Below are 26,487 nucleotides of genomic sequence, written 5' to 3' on the forward strand. Positions count from 1 at the left end.
AGAGTCTCCCCCTGAGTACCTCTTTGTTGCTCAGATGTGGCCCTCTCTCTCTCTAACTGAGTCACCTCGGCAGGTGAACTCACTGCCCTCCCCACTACGTGGGACCCAACTCCCAAATCTCCCTGGCGATACAGGATATGATTCCCATATCCTGGACCTGGCATCATGGGATTGAGAATATCTTCTTGACCAAAAGGGGGATGCAAAATGAAACGAAATCAAGTTTCGGTGGCTGAGAGTTTTCAAATGGAGTGGAGAGGTCACTCTGGTGGACATTCTTATGCACTATATAGATAACACCTCTTAGGTTTTAATGTATTGGAATAGCTAGAAGTAAATACCTGAAACTGTCAAACTCCCACCCAGTAGTCTGGATTCTTGTAGATGACTGTATAACAGTGTAAATTACAAGGGGTGACTGTGTGATTGTGAAAACCTTGTGGATCACACTCCCTTTATCTACCGTATGGATGGATGAGTAGAAAAATGGGGACAAAAACTAAATGAAAAATGGGGTGGGATTGGGGGGGGCAGATGATTTGGGTAATCTTTTTTACTTTTATTTTTTATTCTTATTCTGATTCTTTCTCATGTAAGGAAAATGTTCAGAAATAGATTGTGGTGATGAATGTGTAACTATATGATGATACTGTGAACAGTTGATTGTACACCAAGGATGACTATATGGTATGTGAATATATTTCAATACAACTGAATTTAATTAAAAAAAGAAAAAGGAAAGCAAAACCTTCCTCACCTATAAAGTGTTTTCATAACTAACCCCCTAACCAACAGCAGTCATATACCAGGACCTGGAACCCTGAGACCACACTGTTGGAAACTGGCTGCCCCATCCAGCAAAATTCTGAAGCCTGGTATCAGGAATTCATTTTAGCATTTTATTTCATTTAATCTGCCTGTCAAGAAGTTGTCTGCTTGAGGAAAAGAAATAGTTGCATATTTACAACAACTCTAAATAAGTGAAAACCTTACATTTTGTGTCTGGTACAAATCTTTTCCTTTGAATGCAAAGATATAAACTCTTCATTTATAGAAAATCCATTTCTCTACTTTCCAAATAACATATATTCAACAAATATTTAAAGAATATCAGTTTAAAGAAGTCCCAAATTATCAGCCTAACTAAAATAGCCATTCGTCTTGTATGGATCTATGTAATTTCTGTTTTGCCCTCTTGGCAAGCAAACACCCATTAATCTTTAATTTTAGCATGGCATGGACACTGCTAATATTTAACGTGTTAAATGTCAAAGTTTTTAGAAACACGCAGTGAGTGATTCCTAGACCAGAATTTTTCTGTGTTGGTTGACACCAATTTCTGAGGTGACATATTCTTTTACTAAGGCCTCCTCCACCTTGGCCATTAGAATATTGTTATATTTCACCTGGTTGCTGGTTTCAGAGAGGACAAAAGTAAAATAAACAGTAACACCAGCTTGTCCTATGACTAGCACCATCATTTTGTTTTTAGCCTAATTGATTATTTTATGATCTTTAGATGTGTTGTTGATTTTATTTTTATTCTTACTTTGTTTAGTTTTTAGCCTGTCTCGCTGTTAATTCTGAGCTCTTTCTGTACTGTGGCCAAAAGTGCAAAGTGCCAGAATTTAGCACTGAGGCGTCCTCCTGCTGCCTTCCTGGCTGAGCCACCGCACACACTGTGTCACGTGACCTCCTGCTTTCTCAGTATATGAGAAGCCTAATGGCCCTTCTATTCTAGAGTTTAGGATTTCGTAAAAAGAAATCGGAGCTGACAAATTTTTATTTTGTAAAGTAAGGGCAAAAATTTTCTATGATCACACCAATTCATAGAAGAAAGGATAATTTTTTTCAACAAAATGTAGAAAGATTATTATCTCAGAGTAAAGGGCTTTCTTTCCCCCCAAAAAAGATAATTGGCAACTTTATACCAGCATTGATGACGATATAGTGAGATAGAGTCATACGTTGTCCTTGTTTAGGGCTTATTTGTTCCAGAATTTAACTTTGGCAGTGTGTCTGCCGGTTGCTAAACAGATCAGTTTGAGCCCATTCTATAAATGCTGTTTCTAAAGGGGCCATTCATCATCCATTCTTCTGCAATTTTAATATCAGTGCCTATCACCATACTACGTTCTGTACGTAACATGTATTACTTAGCAATGGGTTTTTTTTGTTGCTGTTGTTTTTGTTTGTTTGTTTTTGCTTATTTTGTTTGGTTTTGCCTACTTGATCTCTTTCAGAATTTTTGTTCTTCTCTCCCAGTGTTTCTTAAAGTGAGGAATATGGACTGTTTACATCACAGTCATATGCCATGCTTGTTTTAAAAATGTAAATTCCTGGCCCTACTCCAAGCAATTCAGACCTCTTGAAACAGAATCTTTGGTGTAGGGATCATCATTTTGAGAAGTACCACAGGCAATCCCTGTACAACTGGAAGTTGGAGAATCCCTTACATTCCATCTTCTCCTTCCACCATCTTTTTTTTTCCTTACCTTATCAAGAAACATTGGTAAGAATAGAAGCTAACAATTTGGGGATCGTTTGCTAAAATCATTTGCATTAGATGGAGATGAATACCTTGTTCTATTTTTAATTGGGTCCTGGCTGACTGACTCCTTACTTAATAATATGCCAAATCCACAATATCAACAGGCATCCCCTCTCCAGTGAAATCATATTTCATTTCTATTTGCAGCATAACTTGGAGAAGCCCCAGAGAATGAGCATTCACTGCCTGGTGGAATGTGTGGTCAACTGTCAGCTCTCAGGGTGGACAGCATGGACAGAGTGCTCACAGACTTGTGGCCATGGAGGTATTTGGGTTCCCTGTCTTTGTTCCCAGTGGATGGGTTAGTTTTTAAATACCTTTCTTTATACCCTAACTTGATAAATAAGCATAAGCCACGTTGGCCAGCTGAGGGCATTTGAGGCCAACCCAGAAGGGTAGAGACAGAACAAGGCCTCATATCATATCAGTCCTTTAGGGCTAGGCAGAGGTCAGAGAATTGAGCTGATGACAGTGGGAGACTCCAGAGGGGCTGCTGAACCTTTGGGACCAGTGGGACAGTCAAAGGATTATAAGCTGAATCAATTCAAAGAATATTGACCTAAGTGGTTTTTGGAAGAAGTATGTATTAGATAAGTAAAGCTGGGTGCTGTTATCAGATAAACCCTAGAAACACAGTGGCTTAACATAATAGACCACAGACTTAAGTTCACTGGCATAAGGACTTGCCAATTGTGAGGGGGCTAGTTTCTGCTGCAAAAAGTCAAGCAAGGACATGGCTTGATGGAGACTCTACCAAGTTTCTACAGCCATTGTCATTCAGCTGGCCCTGTGGAGGTTTATATGAACCAGGGTGGAAGTGGCATACAGCTCTTCCATCTATACTCCTTTAGACAAAACTTAGTCACACATCCCCAGCTAGATGCAGAGTGGCAGGGCAGGAAGCATAGTTTCTGGCTAGCTAATCACCCCCCAGCAATGATGCCACACTATGGAGCCAGGGGAGTGTGAATCATTGGTGGACAGAAGTGATCACTGCCACAAGTTCCCAGGATCTCGGTAGGTAAGTAGTGAACAATGGCAAGGAATGCAGAAGGCACTCGGCACTCAGAAACTAGGCAAATGGAAACATAGGTGACTCCCCAGTCACTAAGCTATTGAAATGGAAACCAAAACATGTATCTAGGAGAAAGGAGCAGCAGTAGCAGGGCAGGGAAGCATAAAGCTGTGGTTTAGGATAAGACTCCTGTCTTGAAAGATATTTGCAATTTACCATGAGGAAAATGTCAGAAATTCAGATTACGGATCTGGGGAGAAATCCTGACATCTCACCAGGCACTAAGCAGGGGAGGGCAAGGAAGGAGAACTGCAAGTTGGAGGAATCATGGAATCAGGGTGGAAGTGGGGATACTGCGACTGGGTCTGATTGCCAACCAGAGAGATGTGGAAACTTTTTTTTTTTTTTTTTTTGAAAAAGTGTTGTGACTGGACCACTAGCACTAGGGCATGGGCTCATTTCTAAGCTACTCACAAATGGGTGCACTGGGGTCATCGATAACCCTCTACCTTTGTTGGGATAGTTTGAAGAACTGAGGCAGGAGTAAGCATGGAAGAGGAGCTCATCTGTAAATTCATCCATAAGATCCTGTAAAAGGCAGAGCTGGAAACAGTAACCAGCATATGTATTAGGCAAACATGACTAAAGGAAGTTGACAACTACTTCTACAAGAACATCATTCATAATGAAAATGTGGGAAACACAATATCTAGTAATAATAAAAAGAAGTCATTTCCTGTATAATTGGGAGCCTACAAAGAAGCACTGGGTAAGTCTTAGGACCAGGATTTCAGTGACTGACATGCAGTTCCTTAAATATTCTCAGAGGCAGCTTGGTATAGTTTCCACTTTACAGTTGGGTAAATTTAAGTTCAAATTGCAGCTGTTTGGGCAAGTTATTTAATCTTTCCAAGTCTCAGTTTCTTCCTCTGTAAAGTGGAATTAACACTCTTTATGAGGTTTGGTTTTTGTTTTTTAGAATTAAATTATATGATGTATACGAAAGTAACTGGCACAGTGACCTGGACACAGGAAGTGTTTTGTATGTGTCGGTTTCCACCTCCATCCTCCTCTATACCTGTAATAAAGAGGATTATTGGAGATCTCCTAGGATTGTTCTTTTTAATATTACTCCATGGTCTAAGTCACCCTCCGCTCTTATTTTCATCCCTCATTCTTTCTCCCCCCACTCAAAATTGTTACACTACAGTCACAGCCTAAGTAATATTTTAAAAATGCAAATCTGATCAAATGTTTTCCTGTTGACTTTAGAGTCATTCACAAATCCATTTATCCATTAAACAAATACTTATGTGCCAGTTATAGTACTCCATGTTGGGAATGCAGCAGTGGGAAGAAAAAGTCAATTTCTGCATTCACATGGAGCTTACAATCCGGTTGAGAGGCTGCAGACAGTAAACAAATAAGCAGGTAACATCACATGCTGAGGAGTTCAGACATATCAGAGGTGTTATTGCTAACAGTGATGCCTTTCATCAGAAGAACTGTTTGCTCCTCTGTCCAGAAGGGACCTACCTTGCTTAGTCTACAGTGATAAGCAGAGCAGTCTTGTCTTCAAGTGCTGAGAAGTGTGACTGTCACAGATGTAAAGGGTGGCAGGGGAGATAGAGAAAGGATGGGGGTCTGTACTGTGAGCATGGTCCACAGGGACCTGCAGGATCCCACCTATGCTGGCCTCTGTCCATCCCATCACCCCCACTTTGCTGCTGGCTCTCTCTGCTCCAGTCTGCCACATTTCAGTCATATCCATGACCACATCATGCTTCTCTCCACCTTGGCACATTCCTCATGTGGAATATCTCACCATCAGCCCCAGCTACTGCCTCCTGTCACTTTTATCATGCATGTAATTGAATCATTTTAATGCCTATTTTTCAAAGGGGCCAAAGACGCAGGTAGAAGTCTTCATGAGTGAATCCCCCCAGTGCCCATGAAGCACAGTGCCTGGCATGTGGGAAGAACTTCACTTAGTATTTGTAATTGCCCAGATGGTTGTGGAAACAGAGAGAATCCGTAGGGGAACAGCATGCATGCTAAAGTGTGATGCTCAAAGGCAGCTGTTTTCCCCTCTCTGCCTAGGTAGGTATGTAGGTTCTTAGGTACTGTTACCCAGGAAAGAGCTCAATGCAGTAAGACAGATGATCTGTTTATTATTTTGCCTGTGGTTCCTGATTCTGTCATTATACTGAAACATGACATATTGCCATGTTATTTCAAGCACAACACCTTTATAAATAACACTCCAAGTAGTAATTTCAGTATTAAGATATGTCTAATTTTTTCAGCAGTTCTGCTAGTATTGTGGATTTATCAGACCCTGTTTGGTCTAGTAGGAAAAAAAAAATCCTTCCAAATCTGAATCCCACTATGGAACATTCTAGGCTTTTAGAATTTGAGCTGAAACACACCTTCCTCTAATCCTTAGAATAATAAACAGAAGACAAACTGTCAAACAAAGAAGATTTTCTAAGGAGAGTCAGGTTGTGAACTCAGGTACTAGGGTGATAATGTTGACCACTTGGAGAAATCAAGTTGCATAATGCACTTGGAAATCATCTGAATAGTATCTGTTTGCACATAAGTATGGCACCAGTTATAAGTCACCTCCAACTGCATTTTTAAGGGACTAGTAGGATATCTTCTTGGGAATCCTTTTTCAACCTTTAGATGTCTTGATTTCCTAAACTGTCAGATGTAATAACACCTTTTGAAAAATATTCCGCAATCCTGATAATTGATGATCCCTCCAGCAAGTCGAAATGTCATTTCGTTATTCATTCAACAAAAATTTATAACGTTTATGCCTACTGTCCTAACACCTAATAGTATCCTCTTTCATTTTCAAAAGTGTCAGTATGGAAAATAAATTATACGGTGACCCTACTATTTGGGGTTCTATTCTTGAAGGCAAGACTGTAGAAGAAGTTTGTTCATTTATTTCACAACTATTTATTGGATGTTTTCTGAGGGTCAGTAACTCTCCCAGGAACTGAGCATTTACTGTGAATGGATCAGATCAGAACCCAGGCAAACAATATTCTAGCATAAAGTGGGGGTGGTGATGAGGAATCAGAGAGAAGGTAAATAAGCAAACAGATAAATGCAAAAATAACAGCTGGTAGTAGTGCTATGATGAAAACAAACATGGCCGTATGGTGGGGAATACCTAGGGAAGTATCTTACAGAAACATGGGGGTGAAAAGGCCACAGATGAGGTTAAATAGTTTGGTCAAAATTGAGTGACATGTGGTGACGGAAGCTCCTATAAGCAGTCTTCTTTACTAGGCTGCTCAGTGTTCAATCTGACAAGCGCTTTTGGACCACCTATTTATTCAAGGTTCTATTTTAGGACCTACAGATGAAAATAGAAAATTGGGTATTTTTATTATGATGTTTACTTGTGCCTCATCTCACTGTTTAAAAAAATAAGTTGAGCAGAACAAAGAGGACTAAACACGTGGCCCTTGGGTTTTTAAGCACCTACTGTCAGGACAGTGCTGATGTAGCCTTCGTGGTTATATATATTAAACCCATCGCCCTGTACCTGTGCTTCTCGCCGCCACTCCAGCTTCCAGCTCCAATCCTGCAGCACCACTCTTTTCTGATCATTATCTGGGTAGTTTCCAACATGAGACCACTGTATTCAAATCTCGTCTTAATCCTCCCCCCACACAACCTGTAAACAATAAACAAAGGGCAACAACCAAAGGCAGAAATGTGTACAGAAGTTTTGTATTACACAGACTAACTTGTTTCTTAAAAGAGACCAAATTTTGGAGCCGGAACAGTTGGAAAGTATCATTGGAAAACATCTGCGCTTATCTCTTCTAAGACAGAGTGCCACCCTTTTGTGTGCACCGCTTTCCTGTTTCCAACTGGTGGTGGCAATGGGCAGAAACCACCAGAGGAGATAGGGTTTGTTTAGTCACATTAAAGTAGGCAAGCAAGTTACATGAGAGTCCAACTTCAGCACCTGCGGCTCTTGGCTGACTTCTTTATCAAAGATGTAAGTTCACAAAATTATCTCTGCTTATGAATTCACTGGGTAGCAGGCAAAACCTGGTGTGCTGACATCCCCAGTAGTTCCCCATGAGCCACACTTGACCATCAAACCCACAGAACTGCATTGATCTGAGAGAAATTTTGAAATGAGCTCTTAACTTTATTTTCCAAGAATGTGAATTACCTCTTTAGTGTACACCTGAAGCTTGACATATACTTTCTAATTGTGTTAAAGATTTCAAGGTCAGAACAGTTTGAATCCAATTTATTTCAGGTTAGAGAGAGACTGATTCTAAGCTTTCACTAAGGGGTCTCTTTAGATAGAGTTCAAAGATCAAAGCCTGTAATAGAAGAGCTTAATATTTGGATTAGACATGTTCTTTGTTGAATTTTCATCAGTTCAGTGGAATGTAGAACTCTCTAAATTTAGCATGTCATGAATTATTCATAATTATTTTTAAACTGATAATACTCTAAGAATGTTATTAATCCCAGACCATGATTTTTCCTGTTTTATATTTTTAATTTAGTACATATCAGTTTATAATTTTTTTCTATACTATGTATTCCAGCCTGCCTCTTGAGTATCCCATATGACATAATATGCTGCCAACCACTGCCCATAATACTAAAAAAAAAAAATTATATTAACTGAAAAGAACCACTACTTTGTTATTTCTAGGTTTTTGGTTTTGTTTGGTTAATTTTATGTTTTGTTTTAGAGATTTCAAGGGCAAGCCAGTAACCTTTACTTCTGATATCTGCATAAAATTTGATCAGTATGATACCTTTGGCTGGGCACAGTAGTCCTATAGTTCAAATAGTTCAAATGTATTTAGTGTATCAAGTAATTAGCTCCTATAGCAAGAGAATAAGAAACTAGATGGGGAAAGGAAAAAGATTAGACAAGAAATCAGATCTGAGTTTAAAACTGGCTTAGGATTTGAGCTAGTCTCTCATCCTTTGCAAAACTCACACTTTTTTTACCTGTAAAATTATAGGATATTAGCATAATTACCTATTTTCTCTCCTTTTAAGCACATCCTAGTTTTATTGTATGTTTTTTTTTTTCAATTGTGGTAAAATAACATAAAATTTGCCTTTTTAGTCATTTTAACTATACAATTCAGTGGCATTAATTACATTTACAGTGTGGTACAAACATTTCCACTATCTATTTCCAAAATTCTCATCATCTGAAACAGAAACTCTATACCCATTAAGCAATAACTCTCCCTTCTCCTTTCCCCTCAGACCCTTGTAACAGCTAATCTACTCTATGCTGCCTATTTTAGATTTTCCATGTGTCTGGCTTCTTTCACTTAGTGTAATGTTTACACTGTTCATGCATGCTGTGGCATGTATCAGAATTTCATTCCTTTTTATGGCTGAATAACATTCCATGGTGAGAATAAACCATGTTTTATTTATCCATTCATCTGTTGATGGACACTTGGGTTGCTTCGACCTTTCGACAATTGCAAATAATGCTGATTTGAAAATTGTCATAATGTTCATAAGTGTGGGAACCCCAGGGCCCTGGGCCCCCTCCCCTCTGTAGTGAAAATGAATTATTTCGTGTAGCCGCCTACTTGACTTGGGACAGACATTAAAAGTCATCAGACCTCCCTAGAGGAGAAAAAAATGTATTCTAGTAAACAAAGCATTGAAACTCCCCTCCCCTGATCACTGTTGATAGCAGTCTCCACACCCCCGTGTCACAAGACCCTGCTGAAACTGTTCTCACACCTTGTGGAATGCATTGTCCTAACCCTTATAAACCACTCCCTGGTTTATACACATACACACACACACACACACACACACACACACACACACACACTTTTGCAGAGTGCTAACTTGCGTCTTTCCTGGCCAGCCACTGCCATGGAACAATCATCTCCTGTCAGTAAGTCCTTTTAAACTTATGTCTTACTCCATGCTTAGCATGTTCTTCGGTCTTAGGGCTAAGCTGGGTTGGAAACAATGAGTATCTGTTTGAGTCTGATTTCAGTTCTTCTGAGTATTTAGCTAGAAGTGGAATTGCTGAATTGAATGATAATTTTATGTTTAACTTTTTGAGGAACAGCCAAACTTTTCCACAAGGGCTACACCATTGTACGTTCTTATCAGGAATGTATGAGGGTTCCAGTTTCACCTCATCCTTGCCAACACTTGGTATTTTTCATTTGATTACAGCCATCCTAGTGGTTGTCAAGTAGTATCTCATTGTGGCATTGATTTGCATTTCCCTAATGGCTAATGATGTTGAGCATCTTTTCATGTGCATATTGGCTATTTCTATAGCTCACTTGGAGAAATGTCTATTCAAGTCCTTTGTCCATTTTTGAATTGGGTCATTTGTCCTTTTGTTGTTGAGTTGAGGGGTCCTTTATATGTTCTAGATATTAAACCCTCATCAAAAATTTATTTGCAAATATTTTCTCCCATTTTTGGGGCTAGCTTTTCACTTTCTTGATAATATCCTTTGATGAACGAAAGTTGTTTTTTTTTTTTTTGTTTTTTTTGTTTTTGGAATTTTAATGAAGTCTAATTTATCTTCTTTTATTATTATTTTGTTGCCTGGCCTCTGTGTTTCATATTTAAGAAACCATTGCCGGAGGCGGGGCAAGATGGCAGACTGGTGAGCTGTATGTTTTAGTTACTCCTCCAGGAAAGTAGGTAAAAAGCCAGGAACTGCGTGGACTGGACACCACAGAGCAATCTGTCTTTGGGCATACTTCATACAACACTCATGAAAACGTGGAACTGCTGAGATCAGCGAAATCTGTAAGTTTTTGCGGCCAGGGGACCCGCGCCCCTCCCTGCCAGGCTCAGTCCCGGGGGAGGAGGGGCTGTCAGCTCCAGGAAGGAGAAGGGAGAATTGCAGTGGCTGCTCTCATCGGAAACTCATTCTACTGATTCAAACTCCAACCATAGATAGACTGAGGCCAGACACCAGAGACTCTGAGAGCAGCCAGCCCAGCAGAGAGGAGACGGGCATAGAAGGAAAACAACACGAGAAGCTCCAAAGTAAAAGCAGAGGATTTTTGGAGTTCTGGTGAACACAGAAAGGGGAAGGGCGGAGATCAGGCCTTGAGGCGCATATGCAAATCCCGAAGCAAGGCTGATCTCTCTGCCCAGGGCACCTTTCCTTAATGGCCCTGGTTGCTTTGTCTATTAGCATTTCAATAACCCATTAGATCTCTGAGGAGGGCCGTTTTTTTTTGTTTTTTTTTTTTTTTTTTTTTTTTAATCCTTTTTGCTTTTTCTAAAACAATTACTCTAAGAAGCTCAATACAGAAAGCTTCAAAGAATTGAAATTTGGGCACGTCAAGTCAAGAGCAGAACTAAGAGAGCTCTGAGACAAAAGGCAATAATCCAGTGGCTGAGAAAATTCACTAAACAACACAACTTCCCAAGAAAAGGGGGGTGTCCGCTCACAGCCACCATCCTGGTGGACAGGAAACACTCCTGCCCATCGCCAGCCCCATAGCCCAGAGCTGCCCCAGACAACCCAGTGTGACGGAAGTGCTTCAAATAACAGGCACACACCACAAAATTGGGCGTGGACATTAGCCTTCCCTGCAACCTCAGCTGAATGTCCCAGAGCTGGGAAGGGGGAGCAGTGTGAATTAACAGAGCCCCATTCAGCCATCATTTGAGCAGACTGGGAGCCTCCCAACACAGCCCAGCAGCCCAGAACTGCCCTGGGGGGACGGCACTCACCTGTGACATAGCACAGTCATCCCTCAACAGAGGACCCGGGGTGCACAGCCTGGAAGAGGGGCCCACTTGCAAGTCTCAGGAGCCATACGCCAATACCAAAGACTTGTGGGTCAGTGGCAGAGACAAACTGTGGCAGGACTGAACTGAAGGATTAGACTATTGCAGTAGCTTTAAAACTCTAGGATCATCAGGGAGATTTGATTGTTAGGGACACCCCCCCTCCCCGACTGCCCAGAAACACGCCCCACATACAGGGCAGGCAACACCAACTACACACGCAAGCTTGGGACACCAATTGGGCCCCACAAGACTCACTCCCCCACTCACCAAAAAGGCTAAGCACGGGAGATCTGGCTTGTGGAGAACAGGTGGCTCGTGGACGCCACCTGCTGGTTAGTTAGAGAAAGTGTACTCCACGAAGCTGTAGATCTGATAAATTAGAGATAAGGACTTCAACTGGTCTACAAACCCTAAAAGAACCCTATCAAGGACAGCAAATGCCACGAGGCCAAAAACAACAGAAAATTATAAAGCATATGAAAAAACCAGACGATATGGATAACCCAAGCCCAAGCACCCAAATCAAAAGACCAGAAGAGACACACCTAGAGCAGCTACTCAAAGAACTAAAGATGAACAATGAGACCCTAGTACGGGATATGAAGGAAATCAAGAAGACCCTAGAAGAGCATAAAGAAGACATTGCAAGACTAAATAAAAAAATGGATGATCTTATGGAAATTAAAGAAACTGTTGACCAAATTAAAAAGATTCTGGACACTCATAGTACAAGACTAGAGGAAGCTGAACAACGAATCAGTGACCTGGAAGATGACAGAATGGAAAATGAAAGCATAAAAGAAAGAATGGGGAAAAAAATTGAAAAACTCGAAATGGACCTCAGGGATATGATAGATAATATGAAGCGTCCGAATATAAGACTCATTGGTGTCCCAGAAGGGGAAGAAAAGGGTAAAGGTCTAGGAAGAGTATTCAAAGAAATTGTTGGGGAAAACTTCCCAAATCTTCTAAACAACATAAATACACAAATCATAAATGCTCAGCGAACTCCAAATAGAATAAATCCAAAAAAACCCACTCCGAGACATATACTGATCACACTGTCAAACATAGAAGAGAAGGAGCAAGTTCTGAAAGCAGCAAGAGAAAAGCAATTCACCACATACAAAGGAAACAGCATAAGACTAAGTAGTGACTACTCAGCAGCCACCATGGAGGCGAGAAGGCAATGGCACGATATATTTAAAATTCTGAGAGAGAGGAATTTCCAGCCAAGAATACTTTATCCAGCAAAGCTCTCCTTCAAATTTGAGGGAGAGCTTAAATTTTTCACAGACAAAGAAATGCTGAGAGAATTTGCTAACAAGAGACCTGCCCTACTGGAGATACTAAAGGGAGCCCTACAGACAGAGAAACAAAGACAGGACAGAGAGACTTGGAGAAAGGTTCAGTACTAAAGAGATTCGGTATGGGTACAATAAAGGATATTAATAGAGAGAGGGAAAAATATGGCAAACATAATCCAAAGGATAAGATGGCCGATTCAAGAAATGCCTTCACGGTTTTAACGTTGAATGTAAATGGATTAAACTCCCCAATTAAAAGATATAGATTCGCAGAATGGATCAAAAAAAATGAACCATCAATATGTTGCATACAAGAGACTCATCTTAGACACAGGGACACAAAGAAATTGAAAGTGAAAGGATGGAAAAAAATATTTCATGCAAGCTACAGCCAAAAGAAAGCAGGTGTAGCAATATTAATCTCAGATAAAATAGACTTCAAATGCAGGGATGTTTTGAGAGACAAAGAAGGCCACTACATACTAATAAAAGGGGCAATTCAGCAAGAAGAAATAACAATCGTAAATGTCTATGCACCCAATCAAGGTGCCACAAAATACATGAGAGAAACATTGGCAAAACTAAAGGAAGCAATTGATGTTTCCACAATAATTGTGGGAGACTTCAACACATCACTCTCTCCTATAGATAGATCAACCAGACAGAAGACCAATAAGGAAATTGAAAACCTAAACAATCTGATAAATGAATTAGATTTAACAGACATCTACAGGACATTACATCCCAAATCACCAGGATACACATACTTTTCTAGTGCTCACGGAACTTTCTCCAGAATAGATCATATGCTGGGACATAAAACAAGCCTCAATAAATTTAAAAAGATTGAAATTATTCAAAGCACATTCTCTGACCACAATGGAATACAATTAGAAGTCAATAACCATCAGAGACTTAGAAAATTCACAAATACCTGGAGGTTAAACAACACACTCCTAAACAATCAGTGGGTTAAAGAAGAAATAGCAAGAGAAATTGCTAAATATATAGAGACGAATGAAAATGAGAACACAACATACCAAAACCTATGGGATGCAGCAAAAGCAGTGCTAAGGGGGAAATTTATAGCACTAAACGCATATATTAAAAAGGAAGAAAGAGCCAAAATCAAAGAACTAATGGATCAACTGAAGAAGCTAGAAAATGAACAGCAAACCAATCCTAAACCAAGTAGAAGAAAAGAAATAACAAGGATTAAAGCAGAAATAAATGACATAGAGAACAAAAAAACAATAGAAAGGATAAATATCACCAAAAGTTGGTTCTTTGAGAAGATCAACAAGATTGACAAGCCCCTAGCTAGACTGACAAAATCAAAAAGAGAGAAGACCCATATAAACAAAATAATGAATGAAAAAGGTGACATAACTGCAGATCCTGAAGAAATTAAAAAAATTATAAGAGGATATTATGAACAACTGTATGGCAACAAATTGGATAATGTAGAAGAAATGGACAATTTACTGGAAACATATGAACAACCTAGACTGACCAGAGAAGAAATAGAAGACCTCAACCAACCCATCACAAGCAAAGAGATCCAATCAGTCATCAAAAATCTTCCCACAAATAAATGCCCAGGGCCAGATGGCTTCACAGGGGAATTCTACCAAACTTTCCAGAAAGAACTGACACCAATCTTACTCAAACTCTTTCAAAACATTGAAAAAAATGGAACACTACCTAACTCATTTTATGAAGCTAACATCAATCTAATACCAAAACCAGGCAAAGATGCTACAAAAAAGGAAAACTACCGGCCAATCTCCCTAATGAATATAGATGCAAAAATCCTCAACAAAATACTTGCAAATCGAATCCAAAGACACATTAAAAAATCATACACCATGACCAAGTGGGGTTCATTCCAGGCATGCAAGGATGGTTCAACATCAGAAAAACAATCAATGTATTACAACACATTAAAAACTCGAAAGGGAAAAATCAATTGATCATCTCAATAGATGCTGAAAAAGCATTTGACAAAATCCAACATCCCTTTTTGATAAAAACACTTCAAAAGGTAGGAATTGAAGGAAACTTCCTCAACATGATAAAGAGCATATATGAAAAACCCACAGCCAGCATAGTACTCAATGGTGAGAGACTGAAAGCCTTCCCTCTAAGATCAGGAACAAGACAAGGATGCCCGCTGTCACCACTGTTATTCAACATTGTGCTGGAAGTGCTAGCCAGGGCAATCCGGCAAGACAAAGAAATAAAAGGCATCCAAATTGGAAAAGAAGAAGTAAAACTGTCATTGTTTGCAGATGATATGATCTTATATCTAGAAAACCCTGTGAAATCAACGATACACCTACTAGAGCTAATAAACAAATTTAGCAAAGTAGCGGGATACAAGATTAATGCACATAAGTCAGTAATGTTTCTATATGCTAGAAATGAACAAACTGAAGAGACACTCAAGAAAAAGATACCATTTTCAATAGCAACTAAAAAAATCAAGTACCTAGGAATCAACTTAACCAAAGATGTAAAAGACCTATACAAAGAAAACTACATAACTCTACTAAAAGAAATAGAAGGGGACCTTAAAAGATGGAAAAATATTCCATGTTCATGGATAGGAAGGCTAAATGTCATTAAGATGTCAATTCTACCCAAACTCATCTACAGATTCAATGCAATCCCAATCAAAATTCCAACAACCTACTTTGCAGACTTGGAAAAGCTAGTTATCAAATTTATTTGGAAAGGGAAGATGCCTCGAATTGCTAAAGACACTCTAAAAAAGAAAAACGAAGTGGGAGGACTTACACTCCCTGACTTTGAAGCTTATTATAAAGCCACAGTTGCCAAGACAGCATGGTACTGGCACAAAGATAGACATATAGATCAATGGAATCGAATTGAGAATTCAGAGATAGACCCTCAGATCTATGGCCGACTGATCTTTGATAAGGTCCCCAAAGTCACCGAACTGAGCCATAATGGTCTTTTCAACAAATGGGGCTGGGAGAGTTGGATATCCATATCCAAAAGAATGAAAGAGGACCCCTACCTCACCCCCTACACAAAAATTAACTCAAAATGGACCAAAGATCTCAATATAAAAGAAAGTACCATAAAACTCCTAGAAGATAATGTAGGAAAACATCTTCAAGACCTTGTATTAGGAGGCCACTTCCTAGACTTTACACCCAAAGCACAAGCAACAAAAGAGAAAATAGATAAATGGGAACTCCTCAAGCTTAGAAGTTTCTGCACCTCAAAGGAATTTCTCAAAAGGTAAAGAGGCAGCCAACTCAATGGGAAAAAATTTTTGGAAACCATGTATCTGACAAAAGACTGATATCTTGCATATACAAAGAAATCCTACAACTCAATGACAATAGTACAGACAGCCCAATTATAAAATGGGCAAAAGATATGAAAAGACAGTTCTCTGAAGAGGAAATACAAATGGCCAAGAAACACATGAAAAAATGTTCAGCTTCACTAGCTATTAGAGAGATGCAAATTAAGACCACAATGAGATACCATCTAACACCGGTTAGAATGGCTGCCATTAAACAAACAGGAAACTACAAATGCTGGAGGGGATGTGGAGAAATTGGAACTCTTATTCATTGTTGGTGGGACTGTATAATGGTTCAGCCACTCTGGAAGTCAGTCTGGCAGTTCCTTAGAAAACTAGATATAGAGCTACCATTCGATCCAGCGATTGCACTCCTCGGTATATACCCGGAAGATCGGAAAGCAGTGACACGAACAGATATCTGCACGCCAATGTTCATAGCAGCATTATTCACAATTGCCAAGAGATGGAAACAACCCAAATGTCCTTCAACAGATGAGTGGATAAATAAAATGTGGTATATACACACGATGGAATACTACGCGGCAGTAAGAAGGAACGATCTGGTGAAACATATGACAACATGGATGAACCTTGAAGACATAATGCTGAGCGAAATAAGCCAGGCACAAAAAGAGAAATATTATATGCTACCACTAATGTGAACTTTGAAAAATGTAAAACAAATGGTTTATAATGTAGAATGTAGGGGAACTAGCAGTAGAGAGCAATTAAGGAAGGGGGAACAATAATCCAGGAAGAACAGATAAGCTATTTAACGTTCTGGGGATGCCCAGAAATGACTATGGTCTGTTAATTTCTGATGGTTGTAGTAGGAACAAGTTCACTGAAATGTTGCTATATTATGTAACTTTCTTGGGGTAAAGTAGGAACATGTTGGAAGTTAAGCAGTTATCTTAGGTTAGTTGTCTTTTTCTTACTCCCTTGCTATGGTCTCTTTGAAATGCTCTTTTATTGTATGTTTGTTTTCTTTTTAACTTTTTTTGTCATACAGGTGATTTGAAAAAAGAAGGGAAAGTTAAAAAAAAAAAAAAAAAAAAAAAAAGAAAAAAGACAAACAAGGGGAAAAAAAAAAAAAAAAAAGATGTAGTGCCCCCTTGAGGAGCCTGTGGAGAATGCAGGGGTATTCGCCTACCCCACCTCCATGGTTGCTAACATGACCACAGACATAGGGGACTGGTGGTTTGATGGGTTGAGCCCTCTACCATAAGTTTTACCCTTGGGAAGACGGTTGCTGCAAAGGAGAGGCTAGGCCTCCCTGTATTTGTGCCTAAGAGTCTCCTCCTGAATGCCTCTTTGTTGCTCAGATGTGGCCCTCTCTCTCTGGCTAAGCCAACTTGAAAGGTGAAATCACTGCCCTCCCCCCTACGTGGGATCAGACACCCAGGGAAGTGAATCTCCCTGGCAACGTGGAATATGACTCCCAGGGAGGAATGTAGACCTGGCACCGTGGGACGGAGAACATCTTCTTGACCAAAAGGGGGATGTGAAAGGAAATGAAATAAGCTTCAGTGGCAGAGAGATTCCAAAAGGAGCCGAGAGGTCACTCTGGTGGGCACTCTTATGCACACTTTAGACAACCCTTTTTAGGTTCTAAAGAATTGGGGTAGCTGGTGGTGGATACCTGAAACTATCAAACTACAACCCAGAACCCATGAATCTCGAAGACAGTTGTATAAAAATGTAGCTTATGAGGGGTGACAATGGGATTGGGAAAGCCATAAGGACCAAACACCACTTTGTCTAGTTTATGGATGGATGTGTAGAAAAGTAGGGGAAGGAAACAAACAGACAAAGGTACCCAGTGTTCTTTTTTACTTCAATTGCTCTTTTTCACTCTAATTATTATTCTTGTTATTTTTGTGTGTGTGCTAATGAAGGTGTCAGGGATTGATTTAGGTGATGAATGTACAACTATGTAATGGTACTGTAAACAATCGAAAGTACAATTTGTTTTGTATGACTGCGTGGTATGTGAATATATCTCAATAAAATGATGATTTAAAAAAAAAAAAAAAAAAAAAAAAGAAACCATTGCCAAACCCAAGTTCATGAATTTGCCCTTGTATTTTCTTTTAAGAGTTGTATACTGTTATCTCTTAAATTTAGGTCTTTGATAAATTTTGAGTTCATTTTTTTGTGGTGTAAGATTAGAGTCCAGCTTCATTCTTTTGCACATGGATGCCACTTGAACCAGCACCATTTGTTAAAGAGACTATTTTTTCTCCATTTACTGTATTTGGCACTCTTGTTGAAGAATTTGTTGGCCATAGATATTAGGGTTTATTTCTGGCCTGTCAGTTTCATTCTGTTGGTCTAAATATCTAACCTAATGCCAACACCACATTCTTTTGATTACTGTAGCTTTTTAGTAAGTTTTGAAATTGGGAGTTGTGAGTTCTCCAACTTTGTTCTTCCTTTTAAGATTGTTTTTGCTATTCTAGATGAAGAGTAGTTACTTTTTTTTCCATTTTTTTTGTTTTTGTTTTAGTTCATTTTTTATTATGATAACATATAGATAACATAAACTTTTTAATATTTGCTGATGGCAGGCACAATTACTGATGCCAGGAGTATATTAATAATTCTTCACAGCAGCACTGTGAAGTACAGGAATAATTTTACAAGTGACGTAATAAGAAATTAAGTAACTTGCCCAAGATCACACAGCTTGTTAGTTGCAAAAGAAAGATATGAACCCAAGTTTGCATGTCTCCAACACCCCCATTTGTTCTGCTCTGCCCTTTGAATCTGAAATTCTGTAATCATTGCATGTAATTATTGAACCATGAATTTATTTATCAACCTATGTGTGTGGCACTAAATTTGGTTCACTTTACACAAATTCTTATGATTTATGGGTACATTTAGGAATAAGCAGAGGAGATGGACTTCAGATCAGAATGACAACTGGGATATATTATTGCTCTAAGAAATCCCTCTGAATTTTAAGCCTCCTAAATGTATGCTTGTTTCATAATCAGTAATATTGCATATTATGTAGCTCATCTAATGGGCATATGGCTGCAGAGGGCCAAGCTTACAAATAGAGAATATGTTACTCTGATGGTTTTCTCTAAAAAGAATGGGCAGAGTAACCTCTATGATTGCAAAATCACTATCTCTGACTTTCTTATCTTGTGTTCCATGGGGTGGGGGTGGGGAGTGCTCCTCTTTGGAGTGTGCCTGCTATTTATAGGGTAAGTATTTACAGTGGTCTGTCAGATTTTGCTAACCTTGAAAGAAATGTGCTCACTTAGAACAGAACTGGAGATAAGCAGTTCAAACACATATTCACATCCTGCTGCAGAAATGTCTACGACAGAAAAGAGCCTTTTACATCCAAGTAAAGCCAAAGATGCTTAATCTTCTGCCCTTAAAAGACCTTTCCTATCCCCCTGATGCTATGCTTTAGGTTAACCTCTAAAATTGTATTCTTGTAACTTCCTTGCTTAACTGGCCTAACTCCCAGATAGATAGTGTTGGCTAGGACCAGTCTGTTTTACTTTGAAAATCTTGCCTACAGCTGGGTGTTACCTGGGATGAAAGGTGTCTGGGTACCTGAGGCAATTTTCATATAAACCAAGGAATTCCTTTGTATTGGAAGTCCATGTCCCCATGGGCCTTAGAACCATCTTGCTGAACTATCTTCTCAGATTTTATCTGCATGGACTGCAGCTCTGAGTAAAGAATCAGCATCCCATCTTCCATCTCTAAACAATGCCAAACACACGCAGAAGATCTTTCTTTAGGTTGCTGATCAGGAATGTAATTTTCCTCCACTTTGTTACTTTGGATAATAATCTTTGATCCCAAATCCACGTATACCAGAGTGCATATTTAAAACAAATTTTGCACTTAAAATAAGCCAACTCAGATAAAAATTCCAGATGATATTTGTGAAGATAAATGAAAGGTATGCACAGTTTCATCCACTTTTTGGTAGATGTCAAGCATAAGGAACAGCATGAACTTAATTGGGCATTTTATATGTAATCTGACTTTCCACTGGTTTTAGAAATTTAAGTATCCACAAGCAAATAAAGACTTACTACAGAGAAAGGTGCTGTTACAGTAATCTTAAGTATTTTTAGTAAAGAAAAATTTGAAGTATGTGAATACACATACCAAATTTATCACAGAGGAGAGACCTAAGTGCAATTCTCAAATTTGTTCAACTGAACTAACAACTAGAATTCATAGCATCTGATTCCTGTGACAAAGACCCAATGATATATATTGGCAGCACTTACTTTTGGAGTAAGAAAACCTTTGTTCTAGTCCTTCTAGTTGTGTGATTTGGCAAACATTATTTAACTTCTCTGAGCTTCAGTTTATTATATATTAAATAAGAATATTAATAACTGTTTCTGAACCAGAGTCTGAGACTGGAATACTTGTTGAAGTGATTTACTTTGGAGTGAAGGGGTGAAGAGAAGTGAAGAAAACAAAATAAGAAAGAGGAAAGAGCTAAACAAGAATGTGGTATATCATCTATGTATTATAATAAACAAATAATAATTTAGTTAATTTTGTCTTCCACCTCCATAATGAGGAATAATTTTACAATGACTAAAAGTATTATCCAGTAAATTACTTCAACCATAGAGACATATGTGAGTAAAACTATTTAATAGATTGAACATGACCACCTTTTAGTAAGTTTTTGTTCATACCTTTTTGCTTCTTTTTCATTTCATTAGTCATCTGCTAGTATTTGCTACCAACTAATATTAGGTAGCTTGTATCAAAAGCTTAAGAAGAAAAAAAAGTCCAAATCCCTTAGGGCAGGTCACAAGCTGGGAATTCTGATGAAGGGTTTTGATGAATTTCCAAGGAGAAGCTAGCTGGCCTGAAGTAGAGTGGAAATTCTTCCTTCTGACTGCTGGACTCAACAGTTCTCCTTTTAAGACCTTCAGCTGATTGGATGATACCTCTTTCATTGTTGAGGGCGGTCTCCTTAGTTGATTGTAGACGTAATCAGCCATAGATGCAATCAACTTAATGATGATTTAAGTCCATGCAGTATCCTCACAGTAACAATCAGGCCATTGCTTGCTTGACCAAACAACTGGACACCATAACCTGGCCAAGTTGACATAGAAATTTAACCATCACTGTTGCTCTCTGTTTTTGAAAGCTAGTGTACTTCAGTCTCTATTTTACTTTAGAATTCTTAATATGCACTCTTTTTTTCCTTCATTATGAGTAATTGTCGCTAATTTAATAGTAACTTCAATGTCATTGTTGCTTATAGTGAGGTCCCAGTATTCCCCAAGGAGGAAGGAAAGGGCTCAAAGAAGAGAATTGCTAGCAAACTTACCTTTCCATAAATTGGGTATTTATTAAATTGGAAACATATTTTGTAGGGAGTACCTTTTTTTCTTGTATAACCTGAAGAGTAGATGAATAAAGAAAAAGTTAATTTGCTTTTGGTGAAAACCATAACCCCAAGCAAGAGGAGTCCAGGTAGTGTCTCAAGAAAATTCTTCCACTCCCAGATTGGAAGTGTGAGAATATATGTGGCATATTCAGCTTACATTCTCACTCTGGGGACAGAAAGAGTCCAGCCAGAGTGTAAGGGATTGAAGTGGTTTGGGGTCAGTCTGAATAATTATGGGTTCCACAGTTGTGTGCATTTAATATTCAGTAAACCCAATAGTATACAGGAGGAAACAGAGGGCATGCTTTATATGCTCATTACAGGCTTTTTCAGGGTCAATTCTAGGAAAAGATATGAAAAAGCTATTAAAAATAAATATGTGTTTAAAAATATAACAATGTTTTATCACGTATGTCCTATATTTCACATTCATAAGGGAGTTTTGCATATGGACATATGGCATTTCTTTGATCCATATTATCCATGTGTCCGTAGGTCTAGGGCGTCCTCATTATCTGAACATTCTTCACCTGAATTTCTGAAATTGTGAGTTCTGTAGAAAGCAAAAACCCTCATAACATAAAATATTCACTAATGAACTGTCCATTTATGAAGTCAACCCCATTCAACATGCCTCCCCTTTAACACAAGTGTGCTGTCATTGCCCATCATGGGATTTGTTATCCAGTCTTTAGCAGAAAATGAAATGTCTACCCACGACAAAGGGTATACAAATGGAGTGGTATTTAAACCAGAGATCAAAGGAAGTCCTTAGGAAAATTGGTGAAATGTGATTCAGTGGCCAAAATGACTTTCTGATCAAGCTGTGGAAATCAGTCATGGAACAGTGGATCTTTTATAGTGCAGTCATAAAATTTTTGCAATACCAGAGGTTGATTTATTCTTCATCCCAAAGATGAGTGCATAGTCACAATTACAATCTATGTGGTAATGGATATAGATAAGTTAAACCCACTTGCATAACTTTTAATTGTAGAGAGTCCAATTCAAACATTTTCCCATTATTTGTTAAAAATAATTTACTTCCCATTTTAAATGTATTCACTTTAAGTGACATTTTCCCCAATATGAATTATCCTCAGATAATAAGGATTTCTGTGTTTTTAGTTTTATTTTACAGAAGAAGAGATTCATGCTCAGAGGAGTTAAAGTTACTTCCAGGCAATCACATCCTTTACTAGCTGTTAATTTGAGAGACCTGTTTCCAACTAGAGACTTGGTTCCTTTCCATCACACATCAGCTATTTTAAAATTCCCTTCCTCTCACGTTGCACATAACATCATATTCTTAAATATCTTTCCTTTGACCACATTTTCCACTGCTTCCCCTCTGCCATCAAAACCCACTATCCTCAAAACAATTCCTTGGGCTCTTGCTATTGGGAGTCCCAGATAGAAGAACTATTGCTGAAGACAGTTTTTTGGTTGAATGTTCCTCCGAGCTGATGTTTGGAATCCCAGGTATTATTTGAGAAGGCAGCCCCCCGTTGATAGTATTCACAGTCCATATTGCTAGATTTTGTCTTACAACTTCAGAATTCAAAGTCCTTTATTTGAGGGATACTTTCTGCTGTCATTTAACTTATACAACCAAACATTCCTGATTAAAAAGAAAAAGGAACTTATTAAAAGCTATCATGTAACCAAGAAAAACATCAAGCCTAGTGCTTTTCTTTACACCATCATGTCTTTACTAGCATTAATTTTCTCTTGGAACTTCTAGCCAAGTAAAACATGCCAATATACTTCAAAGTATGGGTTTATTATGTACCCCTTCATTTTAAAAAATATATATTCTTGGTAATAATTGAAATATTTAGAAAATCTTATTTTTGTGTTTGGATAGCAAAAGGTAGAGAAAGCAGATGACTGTGCATTCACTCAATGACTTTAAGACTTCATTATTTCAAAAAGTAATAGCATCATTTTTTTTCTGTCACATTCATTAGGTTTCCTCCACCTCTTTGTCCAGCAGAAAGCATCTGCCACTTAAATGAAAATAAATAAAATGGTTCTAAAGTAATGGTCATTAGCATGCCATCAATTTCAGACCAAGCTTGAAGTTATTTGGTTATAATGAAATTGAACCTCTTTGACTGTGATAAAGGTGACACTACACTATCATTATTCTTACCAAGATAAAAAATCAGAATGCAATTATAATGATATTAGGATAATAGGTATTTAGGTCAGGGGAATAAGCATAAAGATATTGTAAAAATTAAGAGTATTTAAGTAAGAATTAATGTAGAATCTTATCCAAATGTTTTCATCAATCAGGCACAACATGTTACCTCATTTAGGTGATCTCCAACTTGTATGCTTTGATTTGAGTGATGCTGGAAATATCCAAACACATACAATTCCACACAGGAGTTCAGTGCCCAAGGATGCAGAATGGATGGTTCTGCTGTTCACCAAGATCATATTATTATTAACACAAGTTTTACCGGCATCCAAATTTTCCTTTGTCTCCTATAAAGACAAACCTAGATGGGAGGTACCCTTGCTCCCTTGCCTGTGTCTCCCCAACATCATGTAACCATGATGTAACCACAGCAGCCTCTGGAACAAAATTGCCTGGGTGTGAATCCCAGCTTTGTAAGTAACTAGTTTTTGTTTTGCTTTGTTTTGTTTTTTACTTCAGATAAGTTGCTAATCTGTGCCTCAGTTTCCTCATCTATAACATGGGAAAATAAGAGAATTTTCCTGTAGGAATGTTGTGACTATTAAATGAGTCAGTGCATATAAACTGTTTTAGAACATTGCCTAGCACATGATACATGCCCAATAAATGTTGCTGACGTTGTTATATCATCGCATATTTTCAGATTCTGGATATGAGGTAGATACATTATGAAAATGTTGTTTAAACAAATATTCACTTAATGCTTAATGTCTGTGAATACCACATTAGAGATAGGAAAACAAACCTCAAAGAATTTAGAATCCAATGATCAGAACTTTCTAGTTTTCTTCAAGGGTCTTCTCAGAGAAAACTAATTTGCCACCAAATCGATTATAATATTCAGAGGTCTGGTCCTCTGAAAGTCTGAGCCACCCTTATTTTCACTGAACCAGAGGCATCTAATTATTTCTACCAAGGAATTTCAATTGAATTCTATGCAGAAATAAAGTCATTACTAGCTTTCCATTTTTCTTAAACTATAGTTGCAGAATCTTTGTCATCTACTAAAAGACCCTGCCTTTAATAGCTTTAACAGCAGTGTGTCAGGTTATTCTCCTCCTTACTCTCTCTGTTCCAGCCACATAAACCATCTGTCAAGCCCTCAAACATATGTTCCTTTGCATCTCATAACCTCTTTACATGCTCCCTCCTTGGGGTGGGACACTCTCTATGTACATCGTGTCTGACGTACACCCCTTCAGGTTTCTGCTGACAGCTCCATAGCTCACATAAATGTTCTCTGTTCCCTTCCCAGACTGGGCTGCATCCACATTACATGCGCTCAAAGAAGCCTCTGTTTTTCCTTTAGCATTTACCACACATGTAATTATACAATTAGCTTTATAAAAACAATGAAAGTACATCATAGTCACAGATAACAAATACAAATTAAATTATATGCACTTAGTACCTCATCAATAAAGTAAGAATGAGAATGAATGGCTGGGGGGAGGGGGAGGGAGAAAGAAAGAAACACATACATTGAAATGGTGTAGGTCATTCCAGCCAACATTCCACTTAACAAGCTTAAGAGCCAATGCCCAGGGGTGGTCATAGGATGGCAGGAGAGACCTGTCCTGCTCTTTCCTCAGCCATTCTTATTTCCCAATTATCTTTCATTATAGATTGGGATTCTAGTATTTTAACATATGTGTTTTTCAGACAGCATGGCTTCTTTACTCAAGCCAACAACTTCACCTAGTGCTCATTAAAGAAATTGATGCAAAATCTCTAGGAAAATCGGCTATGTTGAATTAATTGAGAGACACTATTGGGATCTCAGGGAGACAGCTTCGTAAGGAATTTTTGAGGATAATTTTTATTATGTGCAATTTCTACCTTACTTTCTAATTTAGAGCCTAACACACCGAGAAGATGCAACTTTATTTTTGTTTAATGTTGGTAATCCTGGCTAGAATATAAAGTGTGTGAAAGCAGAAGCAACATCTGGCAGTTTCTTCATCATGTCCCTAGCACATGACATGATGCCTGGATCATTCTAGAGCTTAATAAAATCTTAAATCAGTTGAATGAATGAAGATTCTACCCAGAGTTCACAGGACCAGTCAATTTGGCAACAGTACCGAGTTTGGACTTATGAAGACTAAACGTAGATCTAATTTCAGATCCTTTAGTATTATGCAGCCCAGATAGTGTGTGTCAATTCATGGAAACCTAAATTAAGCAGAAAAACTGAAAGCCAGGGAAGACAGAGTTCAGTGTGCTATAATGAAGACTTACATGTCTAAGGCAACATTCTCTCCTTCAATTCCCTTTCCAAACCAAACTCTAACCAAAAAGCTGACACCTCCCTTATCATTTTAGGTCAAATGAGCCGGACTCGATTTATCATTATGCCAACCCAAGGAGAAGGACGCCCATGCCCCACAGAGCTTACCCAGCAGAAAACCTGCCCAGTGACCCCCTGCTACAGCTGGGTCCTTGGCAACTGGTCTGCATGTAAATTGGAGGTAGGTCATGTAATGACACTTAGAAAAATGCTTCTCAGTATGTCCAAAGCACTTGTCTGATCAAACGTATGCATTGATAGAATAAATTTCACAGTACCAGGGGCGTGGCACAATGTTTTCTTAATGCAGCGGAGAACAGAAAAATACAAGCAAGTGATTTAACCTCACACAGAGTGATATTGCTAGGAAAATAATTAGCCGTTCATTAGGCACTGATTATAATAGGAGAGGTCGTGGAACTTTCAATCTCTTTGGCATCCTCAATAATTCTCTGCTATTTTCTTGGCTTGTTGGGAATAGCAAAGTATTATTTAATTAGGCAAAACCCTGAGGCTGTGGAAATGCGTAGCTTGCTGTAGATTGTATTTTTTACAGAGG

At 38.5% G+C, this 26,487-nt stretch overlaps 1 protein-coding gene across 7 annotated transcripts in view; it reads left to right on the forward strand.

Moving 5' to 3' along the window:
• THSD7B (thrombospondin type 1 domain containing 7B) overlaps positions 1-26,487 on the forward strand; it is a 952,777-nt gene that overhangs the window by 892,640 nt on the left and 33,650 nt on the right. For all 7 annotated transcript variants that reach the window (XM_037848906.1, XM_037848908.1, XM_037848910.1 and 4 more), the window contains 2 exons: positions 2,699-2,816; positions 25,964-26,109. In XM_037848906.1, coding sequence (XP_037704834.1) covers positions 2,699-2,816; positions 25,964-26,109 — 264 coding nt within the window. The remainder of the gene's footprint in view (positions 1-2,698; positions 2,817-25,963; positions 26,110-26,487) is intronic.

This window comes from Choloepus didactylus, chromosome 9, assembly GCF_015220235.1.
Source record: "Choloepus didactylus isolate mChoDid1 chromosome 9, mChoDid1.pri, whole genome shotgun sequence".
Classification (NCBI taxonomy): Eukaryota; Metazoa; Chordata; class Mammalia; order Pilosa; family Megalonychidae; genus Choloepus; species Choloepus didactylus.